This window comes from Podarcis muralis, chromosome 11 (assembly GCF_964188315.1).
Source record: "Podarcis muralis chromosome 11, rPodMur119.hap1.1, whole genome shotgun sequence".
NCBI lineage: Eukaryota > Metazoa > Chordata > Lepidosauria > Squamata > Lacertidae > Podarcis > Podarcis muralis.
This window is the reverse complement of record NC_135665.1, coordinates 66506325-66520152: the sequence shown is the minus strand read 5'-3', so window position 1 is coordinate 66520152 and position 13828 is coordinate 66506325. Positions and strand designations below refer to the sequence as shown.

At 54.2% G+C, this 13828-nt stretch overlaps 1 protein-coding gene across 2 annotated transcripts in view; it reads left to right on the top strand.

Moving 5' to 3' along the window:
* The window catches only part of TMEM8B (transmembrane protein 8B), a 29458-nt gene extending 16136 nt beyond the window's left edge, over nucleotides 1-13322 (top strand). For both annotated transcript variants that reach the window (XM_077936605.1, XM_028748228.2), the window contains 5 exons: nucleotides 116-258; nucleotides 1710-1888; nucleotides 3668-3814; nucleotides 5684-5800; nucleotides 7677-13322. In XM_077936605.1, coding sequence (XP_077792731.1) covers nucleotides 116-258; nucleotides 1710-1888; nucleotides 3668-3814; nucleotides 5684-5800; nucleotides 7677-8021 — 931 coding nt within the window. In that variant the 3' untranslated portion in view covers nucleotides 8022-13322. The remainder of the gene's footprint in view (nucleotides 1-115; nucleotides 259-1709; nucleotides 1889-3667; nucleotides 3815-5683; nucleotides 5801-7676) is intronic.
* The last annotated feature ends 506 nt before the right edge of the window (nucleotides 13323-13828 follow it).

The following is a 13828-nucleotide window of genomic DNA, read 5'->3' as shown; positions in this document are numbered from 1 at the left end:
CTCTAACCCCTACACCACACTGCCTCCCTCCCTGTCAGGCCCCTTCCCACAGGAACCCTGCAGTGCCCCTGATCCCTTGCCCCGTCCTCAGCTGCCTTCCTTCTCCCCCTGCCAGGCTGGAGCCCTGTGGCAACGTGACGGCCGAGGTCTACCTGCGCACTTACCTGTCCCCCTGCATTAACGACTGTGGCCCCTACGGCCAGTGCAAACTCCTGCGCACCAACAACTACCTGTACGCGGCCTGCGAGTGCAAAGCGGGTGAGTTGCTCCGGGAGTCTGGGTTGCAGAGCAGGGAGCCTGGCCCACCTGCGACCCCCAGGGAGGCCGGGCGATGCCAGCGTCCTCTCAGAGCAAGCTGCCTTGCTCTGCCCAGTCACCAGAGCCCGGGAGGAAGAGAAGGGGCCACAGCTCAGTGGGGGGTCCCAGGCTCAATCCCTAATGGCAAAACAACAAACAAACAAACAAACCTATGGTCACATAAAGCATAATAAACACATGAGACGTACCGGCTGTGTTCTTAGGTAAATAAAGTATACTATTCATTGCATCAGGGACGCGGGTGGCACTGTGCTCTAAACCACAGAACCTAGGACTTGCCGATCAGAAGGTCGGCGGTTCAAATCCCTGCAATGGGGTGAGCTCCCATTGCTCAGTCTCTGCTCCTGCCAACCTAGCAGTTCGAAAGCACGTCAAAGTGCAAGTAGATAAACAAGTACCCCTCCGGTGGGAAGGTAAACAGTGTTTTCATGTGCTGCTCTGGTTCTCCAGAAGCGGCTTAGGCCTGCTGGCCACATGACCCGGAAGCTGTACGCCGGCTCCCTCGGCCAGTAAAGCGAGATGAGCGCCGCAACCCAAGGGTCGGTCACGACTGGACCTAATGGTCAGGGGTCCCTTTACCTTTATTCATTTCATCAAATTGTAAATTTCAACGGCAGTAACTCATAATGTAAACAAATGAACAAAGCAGAAAACCCAGTGGATCAGATCATTCTCTAGTGAGTTCATGCATAAGGTCCATCTGTGTAATAGTGTCTATTCCACCTGTCTGTTCATAAGTTCCAAACAATCCACATAAAAGGTTGTTACAGAATCCTTTCACAGAGTCTAAGACAAGGATTTCCAGAATATTGGCCTTGTTTTGCCATCCTGTAATATCACATATGAGCTTTACCTACTGATGAAGCCCAGACACTATTGCGCAGATGGACTTTATGCATGAACTGACTAGAGAATGATCCATAGCTGTCAACTTACAGATTTGAAAATAAGGGACCAGCAGCCTCGAAAATAAAGGATCAGCAGCCAAAATAAGGGATTTTCCAGGCACAGGTATGTTCAACCTCTGAGCCCCTCCGAGCCAAAGGCAGAAAACCCAGCTAGCAGCCAAACAAAGCCTCATCAATAAGGGACAGCAGCGGGACATGGCGCTGGGATAAGGGACTGTCCCACCAAGTAAGGGACGCTTGACAGGTATGGAATGATCTGATCCACTGGGTCTTCTGCTTTGTTCGTTTGTTGAACTTTATGAGTTAATTCCGTTGAAATTTGCGATTTGATGAAATGAATAGTATACTTTATTTATGTTATTTACCTAAGAACAATCCCTAATGGCAGCATCTCTTGTTCTGGGTCCCCCCTGTGGCTGCCAGCCCTGACTCCTCTCTCTCTCTCTCTCTCTCTCTCTCTCTCTCTCTCTCTCTCTCTCTCAGGCTGGAGCGGCTGGGGCTGCACGGACAACACAGCCGCCTTCTCCTACGGCTTCCAGCTCCTCTCCACCCTCCTTCTCTGCCTCAGCAACCTCATGTTTGTGCCTCCGGTGGTGATCGCTGTCCGGAGCAACTACATCCTGGAGGCTGCTGTCTACATCTTCACCATGTTCTTCTCCACGGTGAGTGGCAGGAGGCAGGAGGGATGGGTGGTCCAGGCCCAAGAGGTCTTGCCAGGAGCCCCAACAATTTTGACTCCCAAACTGACCAAATGTTTTCTTTGCAAGGAGGGAGGGGGTGAGGGAACTTTCCCATTGTCTCAGGAAGTGGGTAATCACCAGGCAATCAGATAATCCAGGCAATCAGATCACCAGGCAATCAGATCACCAGGCAATCAGATAAGGCATTATCAGAAAAACCTGCCAGACAGGAAAAACAACAACACTCAAATTTCTGTTGTCCCTTTTCTGTGATGTAGGTGTGATGTTTGTGGGGGGTAGTCTTAGGTTACACCCCTTCTGTGATGTATGCATGATGTATGGAGGGGTGGTCTGGAGCTCCAGGGCAGGGAATTTTAAATGTCTATATAAGGCCTTGTGCGCCATTGTTCTGGGTTCCTCCTCCTCTCCTGCGTATGAGGGGAGCCCCCTGTTGCAACAGATCAATAAAGATCAGGCTTACGAGCTGCTTTGCTTCTCAATATTCTCTGCTTGGCCTCTGTTCTTTTCTCCTACCAAGAGAGAACCCACTTAAAGACTCTATACGGGCTCTTGGGTGCCCCATAAGGGAAAAGGGCAGGTTTTGTTTACAACAGATGGCGACCATGAAGGGACTTTTGGTTGCCCAGATTCTGGGAGCGAGGAAGGACTGATACATCACAGATATGTCACAGAGTAGGATGTTTGGCATGTAGAAACATGAGCCCACCCCCCACCCCTGTCAATAACTCCAATTTCCAATACCTTTTAAGTACCCTCTTTCCTAAAGAACAACAAACGTTTTTGCACCCCACCCCACCCCGGCTGCAAGGCTTTCCTGGGCTTCTCCTTTGAAAGTATCAGGATGCAATCCACTATCCTGGTGGGTTTCTGTCTTGATCACCTCCTGCCTCCTATTGTGTGGCTAAGTTCCCACCTTGTGGAGGGGGAAGGAGGGTGTGACCTTATGCTTAAGGGATTATGGAGCCAGGGGAGACCTGGTTTCCCCTCTTCCAGAGGAGTCATTAGCCCTTGGAACCAAGGAAATGGGTCAAGCCATTGAATTTTGGAGATTTTTGATTCTATATTGGATTGTCAAGAGTACGATACATGGTATCTGCTTATTGATGGACTGGTTTTCCGTTGTGTAGGTCTGGTGCCTGTGTCAACGGTCATTATCCTGGCCTTAGAGTCTGTGGTGGGGACTTGGGTTTTTTGGGGAGTTGTTTTAGTGCCCCCCTCCATTCCCGGTTTTAACAACCTTCACGGTGCCATAGCCCTCTCCCTTCAGCGGGGCAAGTTCCCTGGCACCTGAGCTGAGCAGTGCAATGCCAGGGCCTGCAGTCTCTGCTGCTAATGCAATGCCCTCCCTGGGCCTGCAGCCTTGGCACTGCCAATCTCACCAACAGCTAGTTCTGTCCCTGGGGCACCTTTCAGCTCTGCAGCCTCATTTTCAAAGCAATGAGAGAAGAGGACTGCTGCCTTCTTGGTGGGCCCTCACAGCTTGCTTCATGTTCAGCCGCTTCCCAGACACGTTCCTCGCTCTCACATGGGGAGCTGGCATTTCCCTTGCGCTTCCTACACTGCCTAACCCCCCCCCCCCCGCCTCTGCTCCTCCTGCTCAGTCAGTGCCAGCGCAGACCCCATCAGGGCATCACAGGCAGTGAGAACAGCAAAGACGCCATGTGCCACCTGAAAGTCCCGCACAGCTTTTGCGTGACAAAAGTCAGCTTCCGGTGCCCCTTCCCTCTTCCGTCCCTCCAGTTCTACCACGCCTGTGACCAGCCGGGCATCGTGGTCTTCTGCATCATGGACTACGACGTGCTGCAGTTCTGCGACTTCTTGGGGTCCCTCATGTCCGTCTGGGTCACCGTCATTGCCATGGCCCGCCTCCAGATGGTCATTAAGCAGGTGAGGTGACCAAAGGTGTGGGGAGTCACTAGGTGTGATTCCAGCATCATGGGGGTTGGACTGGATGACTCTTGAGGGTCCCCCTTCAACTCTACAATTCTATGATCTGCAACAAGCTTGGGAAGGACAGGGGAAGGGCTTCCTTGCGAGGCCAGTGCCACGCGGGATGCCCACAGTGAGTCACTGGTGTTTGTGGAAGGACCAGTGGGGCCACTTATGTGGCTGGGGGGCGGGGCGCTTCCTTGGAAGAAGAGGGGGGAGCCTTGTGGGAATGTTCAGGGATGCAGGAGAGGATATATTGTCTGATTATAGCCTTTCCAACTTGTGTTAACAAGTTCCACAATTTAGCAGAGTAACATTCCCCCTTTTAAACTCGCAGTGGATGCGTTTGCTCAGGCTCGCTAAAGCCTCTATAATAACTGTTCTGGTATTTTCCCCTTATTCCCTCATAAAAGATAAGACACGACACAGTCTTCTATAAAAGTATAAAAAGGTTTACTCACACATCATTCTGTTCACAATCGGATCCCAGAAGGCAGACTTAGCTTAGAAAAGTAACATATACCTAGAAACTATATCATAAGAAGACAGTCCCTTTGTCCTCTAGCCAAGAGAGCATCTTTGGCTAAGCAGATGTTGCTTCTTTGATGCATGTAGTCAAAGAGAGAGAGATGGCTGCCCTGCCCTGTGCTTTTGTCGTTACCTGCACAGGTGAGGCCCCGCCCACCTCTAGTCACATGCAAAGGAAGTCTATCCCAGCCCAGAAGGAAACAGGAAGTTGACCTGCTGGCTGGACAAACATTCCTCCCCATGTGTAAACATGTTCACTCTAGGAATGTTGTACTTGACTGCTCTTGTGTTTCACATCCCACAAGCCTCACCAGGAGAGGAGAGGAGGCAGCCAGGGCCTTGGTGGAGGAGAGCCAGGTGCGCTGAGTTGCACCCAACATTTTGGAGGGTGGCATTGCGCACTCATGACATCACATGTATAAGACCCCCCCCCCCCAGTCTGGCCAGTCCAGCCAGGCTGACTCGGCCCACCATCCCTGCCCCCACCAGCTGGTAATGGACGCTTCGCCCCACGCATCCCTGGTGGAGATCTTCAGTGGGAAGGGGGGCACATGGAGGGCTCCCGGGCACTTGGCTGGCAGCAGCAGGGCATAGCAGCCCCATCAATATGGGGGGGGGATTCAGCTTAGCGCCCCTGGGGAGAACTTCTGCAAAGCCTGGACAAAGTTGGTGCAGGAGAAGATGGGTTTTACACATGCACAGAAATTAAGTCACATAGCAAGCAGAACTGCAAGAAGTGGTCCCTTGCTTCTCAGACTTAATCTGTTCTGGAAGGGGGGCTTTTATCAATTTCTGCAGTCACACAATCCATCAGTCAGTAGCTGAACTGGGTTCCACACAGTCGCAAAAACAAATTAACCGGAAAAGCCTCAAAAACGCAAAATAAATAGCAAAAACAAAAGAGCCAAACTTACTCCATTCTGGAAGTCTGTTTGACTTCCGAAATGTTTGAAAACCAAAGCGCAGCTTCTGATTGGTGCAGCTGCCCCGGAATCAATAGCCGACAGCCCCATAGGATGTCCAGCTTCCAAAAAACGTTAGAAAACCGCAACACTTACTTCTGGGGTTTTGGTGTTTGAGAACCAAGGCATTTGAATACCAAGGCACCTCTGTAATTGAACAGAGCAAAAAGCAACTTCTCAGGCACACAGGAAGAATCCAGTTCAGGACATTCCTCCTCCCATCTTTGGAAGACCTCTCGGCTCCCCCCTCCCAACATGGTTTAACCCTTTCCCTGCCTGTGCATCTTCAGCATCCACACCAAAGGGTTCACCTGCCCCCCCTTTCTCCCCTGGGCAGGTGCTGTACCTCCTGGGCGCCATGCTGCTCTCCATGGCCTTGCAGCTGGATCGACACGGGCTCTGGAACCTCCTGGGCCCCAGCCTCTTTGCCTTAGGGATCATGGCCGTTGCCTGGGTGAGTAGGGACTCTTGCCAGAAGGGCTGGGGGCAGGCAGGGCCGCTTGGCAAGGATTTCTGGCTGGCTTACATACCTGGGGTTGTGGCCCCTGAAATCCTGTCCGTCTCTTGTTTGTTTCCATGAATAGAGAACTTATTTGTATGGGACCTAGAGAACGTGTGTCATACAAATGTCATAAATCAGTAAACGCAGATCCACAGCTCCTCAAAAGATCAGGGCCTCTCCTCTCACCTCTTTCAGCCTGGAATAGGACTGAAATCCTGGAGACCCGATGAGCACTTCTGAGGGAACATGCAGAGTCCGTGAGGAAATGGCTAAGGCTGCCATCTGTGGGAGGGGGGGCTGCACACAGGACCCCTTTGACCCTCAGGGGGGGCATTGCACAAGGAAACTGATTACTAATGCCCCTAACTGCTGTGGTGCAGAGGTCAGTGATCTTGGGATCACCCCCAAGAATAGCAACTCGGAGTTACCCCAGAGTGTGGCCCGAAGTCACTGCCTTCGAAAGCTCAGCTGTTCTGGGTCTGATCAGCGCCTGGGAACCGCAAGTGCCTTGCCTTGGGTTGAATGAGGAAGGCAGGATGTGGTCTTATGCCAAGCAGGTCAATGGTCCACCAAGCTCTGTAATGTTTATACCACTCTGGAAGCTACATCACACCAAGCCAGACTGTTGTCCTAGCTAGCCCACAATGATCTGCTCTGGCCAGCAGCATCTCTCCAAGAATGGAGGAAGCATAGTCTTCCTCATCCCGACCCCCAGGGACTGAACCTGGGATCTACTGCATGCAGTGCATTAAATTGTGGGAATGTTCAGGGTGGCAGGAGAGGATATATTGTTTATTAATATCCTTCCTAACTTGCGCTAACGCAAGTTCCTTTACTTAGCAGAGTTACATTTCCCCTTTTTATATGCACAGCAGATAGCTGGTTGCAGGCTTGTGTGAGCCTCTCACTATTATACAATTCAGTCTGTCTCAGATAGAATTGTACGTTCCTGGTAAGTTCCCTTGAATCCCTCTTAAAAGAATAAAGATGCCACAATCTTATTCAAAGTCAATAAAAGAAGTTTACTTACATCAGTTCACAGCTGGATTCCTGAAGGCAGACTTAGTTACAAATACAGTGGACCCTCCAGATACGAACTTAATTCGTTCTGGGGGTCTATGTAAATAGAGGCGTGCTTCTGCACATGCGCGCGGGGCGAAACCCGGAAGTATATACTTCTGGGTTTGCCGTGGCCATAACCTGAAGATCCCATATACAGAGGGTACATATAGTAGAGGTACGCCTATATGTACATGTGGATCTACCCCATATGGGGGAATAATCCCAGTGCTTCTGCTAGCTGAGAGCTGGCAGAGCAGTCCTAGCTAGAAGCTGGTCACATGATGAAGGAAGTCAAAAAGAGAGAGGTGTGCTGCGTGACTCGTCCTTTTGTTACCTGGACAGGTAAGGTCACGCCCACTTTCTATCACATGCAAAAGGAAGGTTGCTCCAGCCAGGAGGAAGAGGAAGTTTCGACTGGCTGGACCAAACATTCCCTCGTGTGTCTTCTCCAGCATTTCAAGGAATGTTGTACTTGACTGCTCCCAGTGGATTACATCCCACATGAACCACTGGAGCTCTTCCCTACAATGGGAGGCACAAGGAAGGAAATGGAGGTTTTCAAGGAGGGGTCAGCTGGCCGTCTGCCCGGGGCTCTTTAGCTCTGATTCCTGCATTGCAAGGGGGTTGGGCTAGATGACCTCTGGGCTCCCCTTCCAATGCTACAATTCTAGGATCACAAGGTGGAGGGCATGAGGGAGTCCTGCCTCTCCCCAAACCACCTGGACTTGGGTCGCCTGGTCCTGACACCCCTCTCCTTCCTCCGCAGACGGCACGTAGCATCCGCCGGAGACACTGCTACCCTCCCACGTGGCAGCGCTGGACCTTCTACCTGCTGCCCGGAGCCCTGATCGCGGCCTCGGCGGTGCTGCTCTACGCCTTTGTGGAGACGGAGGAGAACTACTTCTACATCCACAGCATCTGGCACATGCTCATCGCCGGCAGCGTGGGCTTCCTGCTGCCCCCCCAGGCCAAACCCGAGTCCCCTGGCCTGGCCGGCCCCCTCCCTCGCCGGAAAGGCTGTGGATACCAGCTGTGCATCAACGAGCAGGAGGAGCTGGGCCTGGTGGACCCCGGGGCGGGGGCCTCCGTCACCAGCGTCTGCACCAGCTGATGGGGGGCCGCTCTGCCCGGGGAGGGGGGCAGGCGGGCAAGCGTCCCTCTCCCGGGGCCCCATGGCCAGAGACACGCCCACCTGCCTGGACGCTTGTGCCCAGACCCACCTCACCAGTAGCATTCCAAGGTTCCTCCATGGGATGCCCACTTGGCTACCCGCAGGGCCATGGCAGGAAAGGAGGAGGAGTTGCGGCTGCAGAACCACCACGATCCATGACAAGGAGCTGAGTCGCCCCCTTGTTGGCTCCAGGGTTGCTGGAAAGACCATCTGATATGCCAGTAGTGCCAACGGACCTATAATCCTGGACAGGCCTGGAGCAGGGCAAGAAGGGCACAGAAAGAGAATTGGGGGGGGGGGGCAGCTGTGTGCTGAGCAACCCAGCATCAGGACTCAAGGGGGCAAAGCAGCCCCAAACAGGAGTGGGGCAAGGTTTGCAGGAGCTCCTGAATGTGCCAGGGCCTCTGGGTGGGACCCACACTGCCCTTTGGGCACTGATTGCCCCACAAGAAGGAAAGAGCAGCCTGTCTGGGGGTGGCCAAAGGGGTGCCTCCCCAACGGAGCTGGCCCACTCATGAGGCAGGTGAAGCAGCCTCCTCGGGTGGCAGAAGGACCAGAGGCGGCCCCCTGTCCACACTGCTGCTTCCACCACTGCCAGAATGGGAGCAGACAAGCAGCAAGGCTTTGCGGAAGGCCCTCCTCCTCACATCATGTGGCAGAAGCGGTTGGGTGGGCAGGGCGTGGGGAGCAGAGGGCGGCACGTTCCCTTGATGCCTCAGGTGGCAAAATGGGACGCCCCCCCCCCCCTGCTTCCAGGTGCCCAGCTCCCCTCATCCTTGGCCACTGGCAGGGAGTGGGAGGGCCCGACACTCGCTCCCCCCGAGCACCACTCTGGTGTGAGACCACCGCTTGCTTTGAGGGTGTTTCTTATGTCTTTTCTCACAACTGCTTCCCTTTTCATGGGAGGTCAGCGTCTGCGCACCTGGCTAGGTGGGCATTGGAAATGTACCAGTCAGAGCTGGCTCAGTCAGAGGGGCAGGATGCGACCGTCCAGCTTGCTAAAGACCCTTGCCCGCCTGCTGCCCAGCCACTCCTCTCTGGGCTCACCAGGTGGCACAGGGCATTATGGTCTCCTCTCCACCTCAGCCTGGCTGCCTTCAGAAAGACCCAAACTGTGCCCAGGGGAGCCTTTAGGAGGGAGTTCATTCTTGGTTTTGGCAGGAGAAAGGAGAGAGGGAGGAAAGCCTGGCAGAATGGGGAGGAGGAGGAGGAGGAGGAGGAGGAGGAGGAGGAAGAGGAAGAGAAGCATTGGAAACAGACCCTCAGGGCTGCCCACACAGCATTCGCCTCTGGGGGTCTGGAAGGCTTGTGGGGAGCAGATCTGGGTAGCCATAGGAGTGTTCCCTGTCCCCCGTCCCCCGCTTGCCTTCTGCTGGGCACTCCTCTTTGCCAAGCGTGTCACAAAGCCTTCCACCTTCCCTCTCCAAGGTGCCTTTGGCTACACAGTGAGCTATGCACATGCAACATCCTGCCTATGCCTTGGAAAGTGCCTGGCTGGTGGGAGTGCAGAAGACCCCCCGCCATGTCCCTCTAGGCCAGCGGTTCTCAACCTATGGGTCCCCAGATGTTGTTGGACTACAACTCCCATCATCCCAGAGCTCAGGGATGGTGGGAGTTGTAGTCCAACAACATCTGGGGACCCACAGGTTGAGAACCGCTGCTCTAGGCGTTGAGGGACTCTGATTCCCAGCAGCCAGCAAGGCCAGCAGTTGTGAGTGGAGTCAGGGAGCTGAAGGGCTGGAGATGTTCCCTGCCCCCGCGCTGGAAGGTCCCAGGCCAGCAGTCACAACTGGCAGCAGAGCAAAAGCTAGAAGCCCCACAGCCCAGGGAGTCTGCCCCCAAGATCCTGGGGGGCAAAGGAGAGAGGAGAGCTGCTTGCCGCCCTTCCATGCCTCTCCAGGTTGCCCTTCCCCACCTCTGGACCTCCCCAGGCCCTTGCTGCAGATGGATGCTAGATGGACCATTCAGGCCAGCTCCACACAGCCGGCCTCCTACTTTAGGAGCAATGCCAGGGGAGCTATGGGGTCCAACCCCCCAGGTGGAAAGGACAGTAGCTGCTTGGAGAGGAGTAAAAGCAACAGAGCCTTGGATGGATTTAGAGAAGTGGGAGAGGATATTTTATGTATTTGGCAGTTATACTTCCAAATATCTATTTCAGCAGGGTGAAAAATCACCATCCTTATTTCTAGAAGCTATAAGGGCAAAGGCTGCATAACATTCCAGAATAATTATGATATCCAAGGATTCTTAGGTAACTTGGATTATTTTCTCACATTATGTTTCCCACTGAACAAAGACATCATCGCTCTCAGATTGTCTAGCAAACAAGAAAAATGCAAGGTTTACTCACATCAAACGTCTTGCCGGGATTCAGCAGATACAGTGGTATAAAGACAGACAATAATCCGGAAATGTTACAAATATCCAGTTCAAAATGGAGATTTTCTCTCTGGAGGAGAGCAGAGAAACGTCTGCCCCCATTGCAATTAGGAAAAAGAGCGAATAGTGACAGGAAGAAGTAGAGCAGGTTTCCTCAAACTCGGCGCTCCAGATGTTTTGAGACTACAATTCCCATCATCCCTGACCATTGGTCCTGGTAGCTAGGGATCATGGGAATTGTAGTCTCAAAACATCTGGAGGGCCGAGTTTAAGGAAGCCTGGTTTAGAGGCTAGGACATTGAAGAGTCCCCTGTTTGTGATTTGGGCTGCAGATTCTCCCACACGGGTGTGGAGAGTAGCGGCTGCAAGTGGGGACAGAGGCCCCTGAGGGCCACACTGAGCACCAGGTTATCTCTCGTTCTAGCAAAGAGGCAAGTGGCAGCTGCCAAGGAGCTGCCAAGGCAAGAGAGAGAAAAGAGGTTGAAAGCAGCAAGACCGATGCTGCCTCATATTGAGTCAGGTCTCTGGTGCATCAAGCTCAGTCTCGCCTGCAGATGTTGAGAATTGATTACCTGGGGCACTCCGAGTGCAAGGCACACCCTCTACCCACTGAGTCACGGCCCTGGTTGTGCCAGGCATGAAGGGCAGAGAGGCAGCTGCCCCAAGCGCAGGGTGCAAAAGGGCTCATAGCCCAGAGGCCATTCTGGGCCGCCGCCGCCAAGGGTGCTGCGCATTCACCACACCTGCCGTCTCCCCTTCCCTCCCTCCCTTCCTCTTGGGCCTTCATCTTCTTCCCCAGGACTCTTGCTGGCACTCGCCTGACCCCTCCAATTCTCCTCTGGAAGAGGCTTGAGGGCAGGAAGGGACACTGGCAAAGCCCTCCTGCACAGCTGGGCATGGCTCTGGCAGCTGCCAGTCACACGCCAGAGGAAACAGGGAGCAGAAGCAGGGGCAGTGTCTGTAAAGTGCCCCCCGTCCTCCGTGGGACCACAACATCCCACCCAAAAGGCTGAGGGGGCAGGGAGGAGAGTTGCCTGTTGGAAGAATTGGGGGGGGGGGACACACCAGCTGTTGTTGTGGCATTTCAGGGCTGCTTGCTGGAGCCCACCAGAAAGGCTTGTGCCCACTGGCGGCGATGGGGTTGGAAGGGGAGAACAACCACGAGGAGCTTTTCTGCTAAGAACCCCTTTTAGCCTCCACTGGGAGTTCAAGGGGGCTCCCCACTCACAGACACCTGCCCACCTGTTTCAAATACCCAGCCAAGGTTGCCCCAAGCGGGTGCCCCCTTCCCTGGGTAAAGGCCGCTCTCTGACCTCCCTGAGAGGCAGTGAAGCAGGCAGCTGTTCTCCTGGGCAGGATGCTGGACTGGGCAGGCCAAAGAGGCGGCTGTGGGAGGCTGCCACCCCCTCACCTCTTCCCCTGCCAGCCCCACTGAGGGAGAAGGGCTCATGTCAGAGCTCAGAGCAGAGCCCACACCACTTCCCAAGCACGGAGGGGGTGTTTATTTTTTATTTTAGAGCTAGATTTGTATCCCACCCAATCCCCAAATAAACCACTAGAACAAAACAGCCAATGAAATGCAAAAACGTGGTCTGTTGAGGTGTCTCCACAGCAGCAGGAATGCAGGCGTTAAAATCCACGTTGGCCGAAGCAAACCTGCCCGTCCTCTGGGCCTCTTTCCTTGGGGGCACAGCAGATGGCACCGGACCTGCCCTTTGCCCACTGGTTGGCACAGGAGACACTCTGGTCCTCCTGGGCATGGGTGGGTGAGAGGGGCAGCATAGGGGCAGGCAAAGGGAGCCCCTTCTTATGCTGATCAGGGCTGCTCCAGCCCCGCAGCTAGTTGGCATCTCACGCAGGGGAGCAGCAGCAGCAGCAGCCCCCTGCCCTTGGGTGTAGGAGGGGGTCGCTGTGTGGGTTGCCCTCCCAGGGGGGAGGGGGCTGGGGTAACGTCCGCTGGAGCTGCTGCCTTCTGGAAGGAGCCCCTTCCTTCAGAAGGGCTCCCTTCGCACAACAAGGGCTTCTTCGGGTACAGGAAGATCATGCTGGAGAGAAGCATGGAGGTGGTCCCTTTCTCTTGGGGGGGGGGGGCGGGGAGTGCGATGAAGGCTGGCATCCTGCACAGAGGGCAAGGGAACCACAGACTGTGGTCACAGAGGGGACTGGCAGGCAGATCAGCCCCTCGCCTTCCCATAACCCCCCCCCCTCCTTCAGCCATATCACTTCACATGGTGGTGGTGGAGGGGTTAACTGGCGCCTCTCTGGGCGAGAGGGGAAATGAATTGAGGGAAGGGGCAGAGGCAGGAATGCAGGTCAGGTCTTGATCCCGACATGCTGGGCCAGCCTGGTGCCTTCCAGATGTTTTGAACTACAATTCCCACCAGCCCCTGCGAGCAAAATGTCTGGGGAAGGGGAGGAGGACTCGCCCTTTAAGTAATGCTGTTTCCAGTCTGAGCAAAAGACATTTCAGAATCCAAATATTTGCAGGATTCCAACCTGGCAACAGAAAGGCCCACATTTATTCCTTCTGGGAGGAGCAGCTGCGCGCCGTTTCAGGAAGGAGGTTGTGATCCAGCACTCGCCAGCTAAAGAAATCTTAACACGTCAATTAAATCAAATGGGTTCCAGCTGATTTATGCACTCAAATGCACCCCTTTCCATGCAAGGAGAAAGACAACTCTAAAGGGTGACTCAGCCTCCTGCCTTCTGTTAGGTCCTTTCTCCTCCTCAAAGAGGGCCTCCCCTTTCTCTCTCACGCACCTCAAACAGCTCCTTTCCCACGGAGCCGCCTGTCAACTGCAGTTTTTATAAGCTACTTGTATTTTGATTTTTTTATTTAAAATAAATCTGCTGCCAAAGTAATCGGGGGCACCCACTGTATTAAAATGGAGCCATCAAGTAACCTATCAATGGATCAATTGATTATACTGGGGGGGGGGGCAGTGATGCGGGAGAGGAGGGGGGGGGAGGTATTAATTCAGCAGGTGCAGCAGCAGCAGAAAGGAAGACGGCACCGCAATTGGAGAAGAAGCACCCCTCCCTCCTGCTCCCCACAAAATGGCAAAAAGTCGGCGGCCAAGGGGGGTGGAGTAGGATTTAAGTGATGGAGAGATTCTACGGCCGGTGGGAGAGCAACCACATACAGCTGTGCTCTGGGAAGCAGGAGGCTTGTGCCTGTTCCAGTGGGCAGGGTGTGCCCTCCTTCTGACGGGAACCAGATCCAGGCAGGGATGCGGGTGGTGCTGTGGTCTAGACCACTGAGCCTCTTGGGCTTGCCGATCGGAAGGTCGGCGGTTCGAATCCCCGTGACGGGGTGAGCTCCCAGTGCTCTGTCCCAGCTCCTGCCAACCTAGCAGATCGAAAGCATG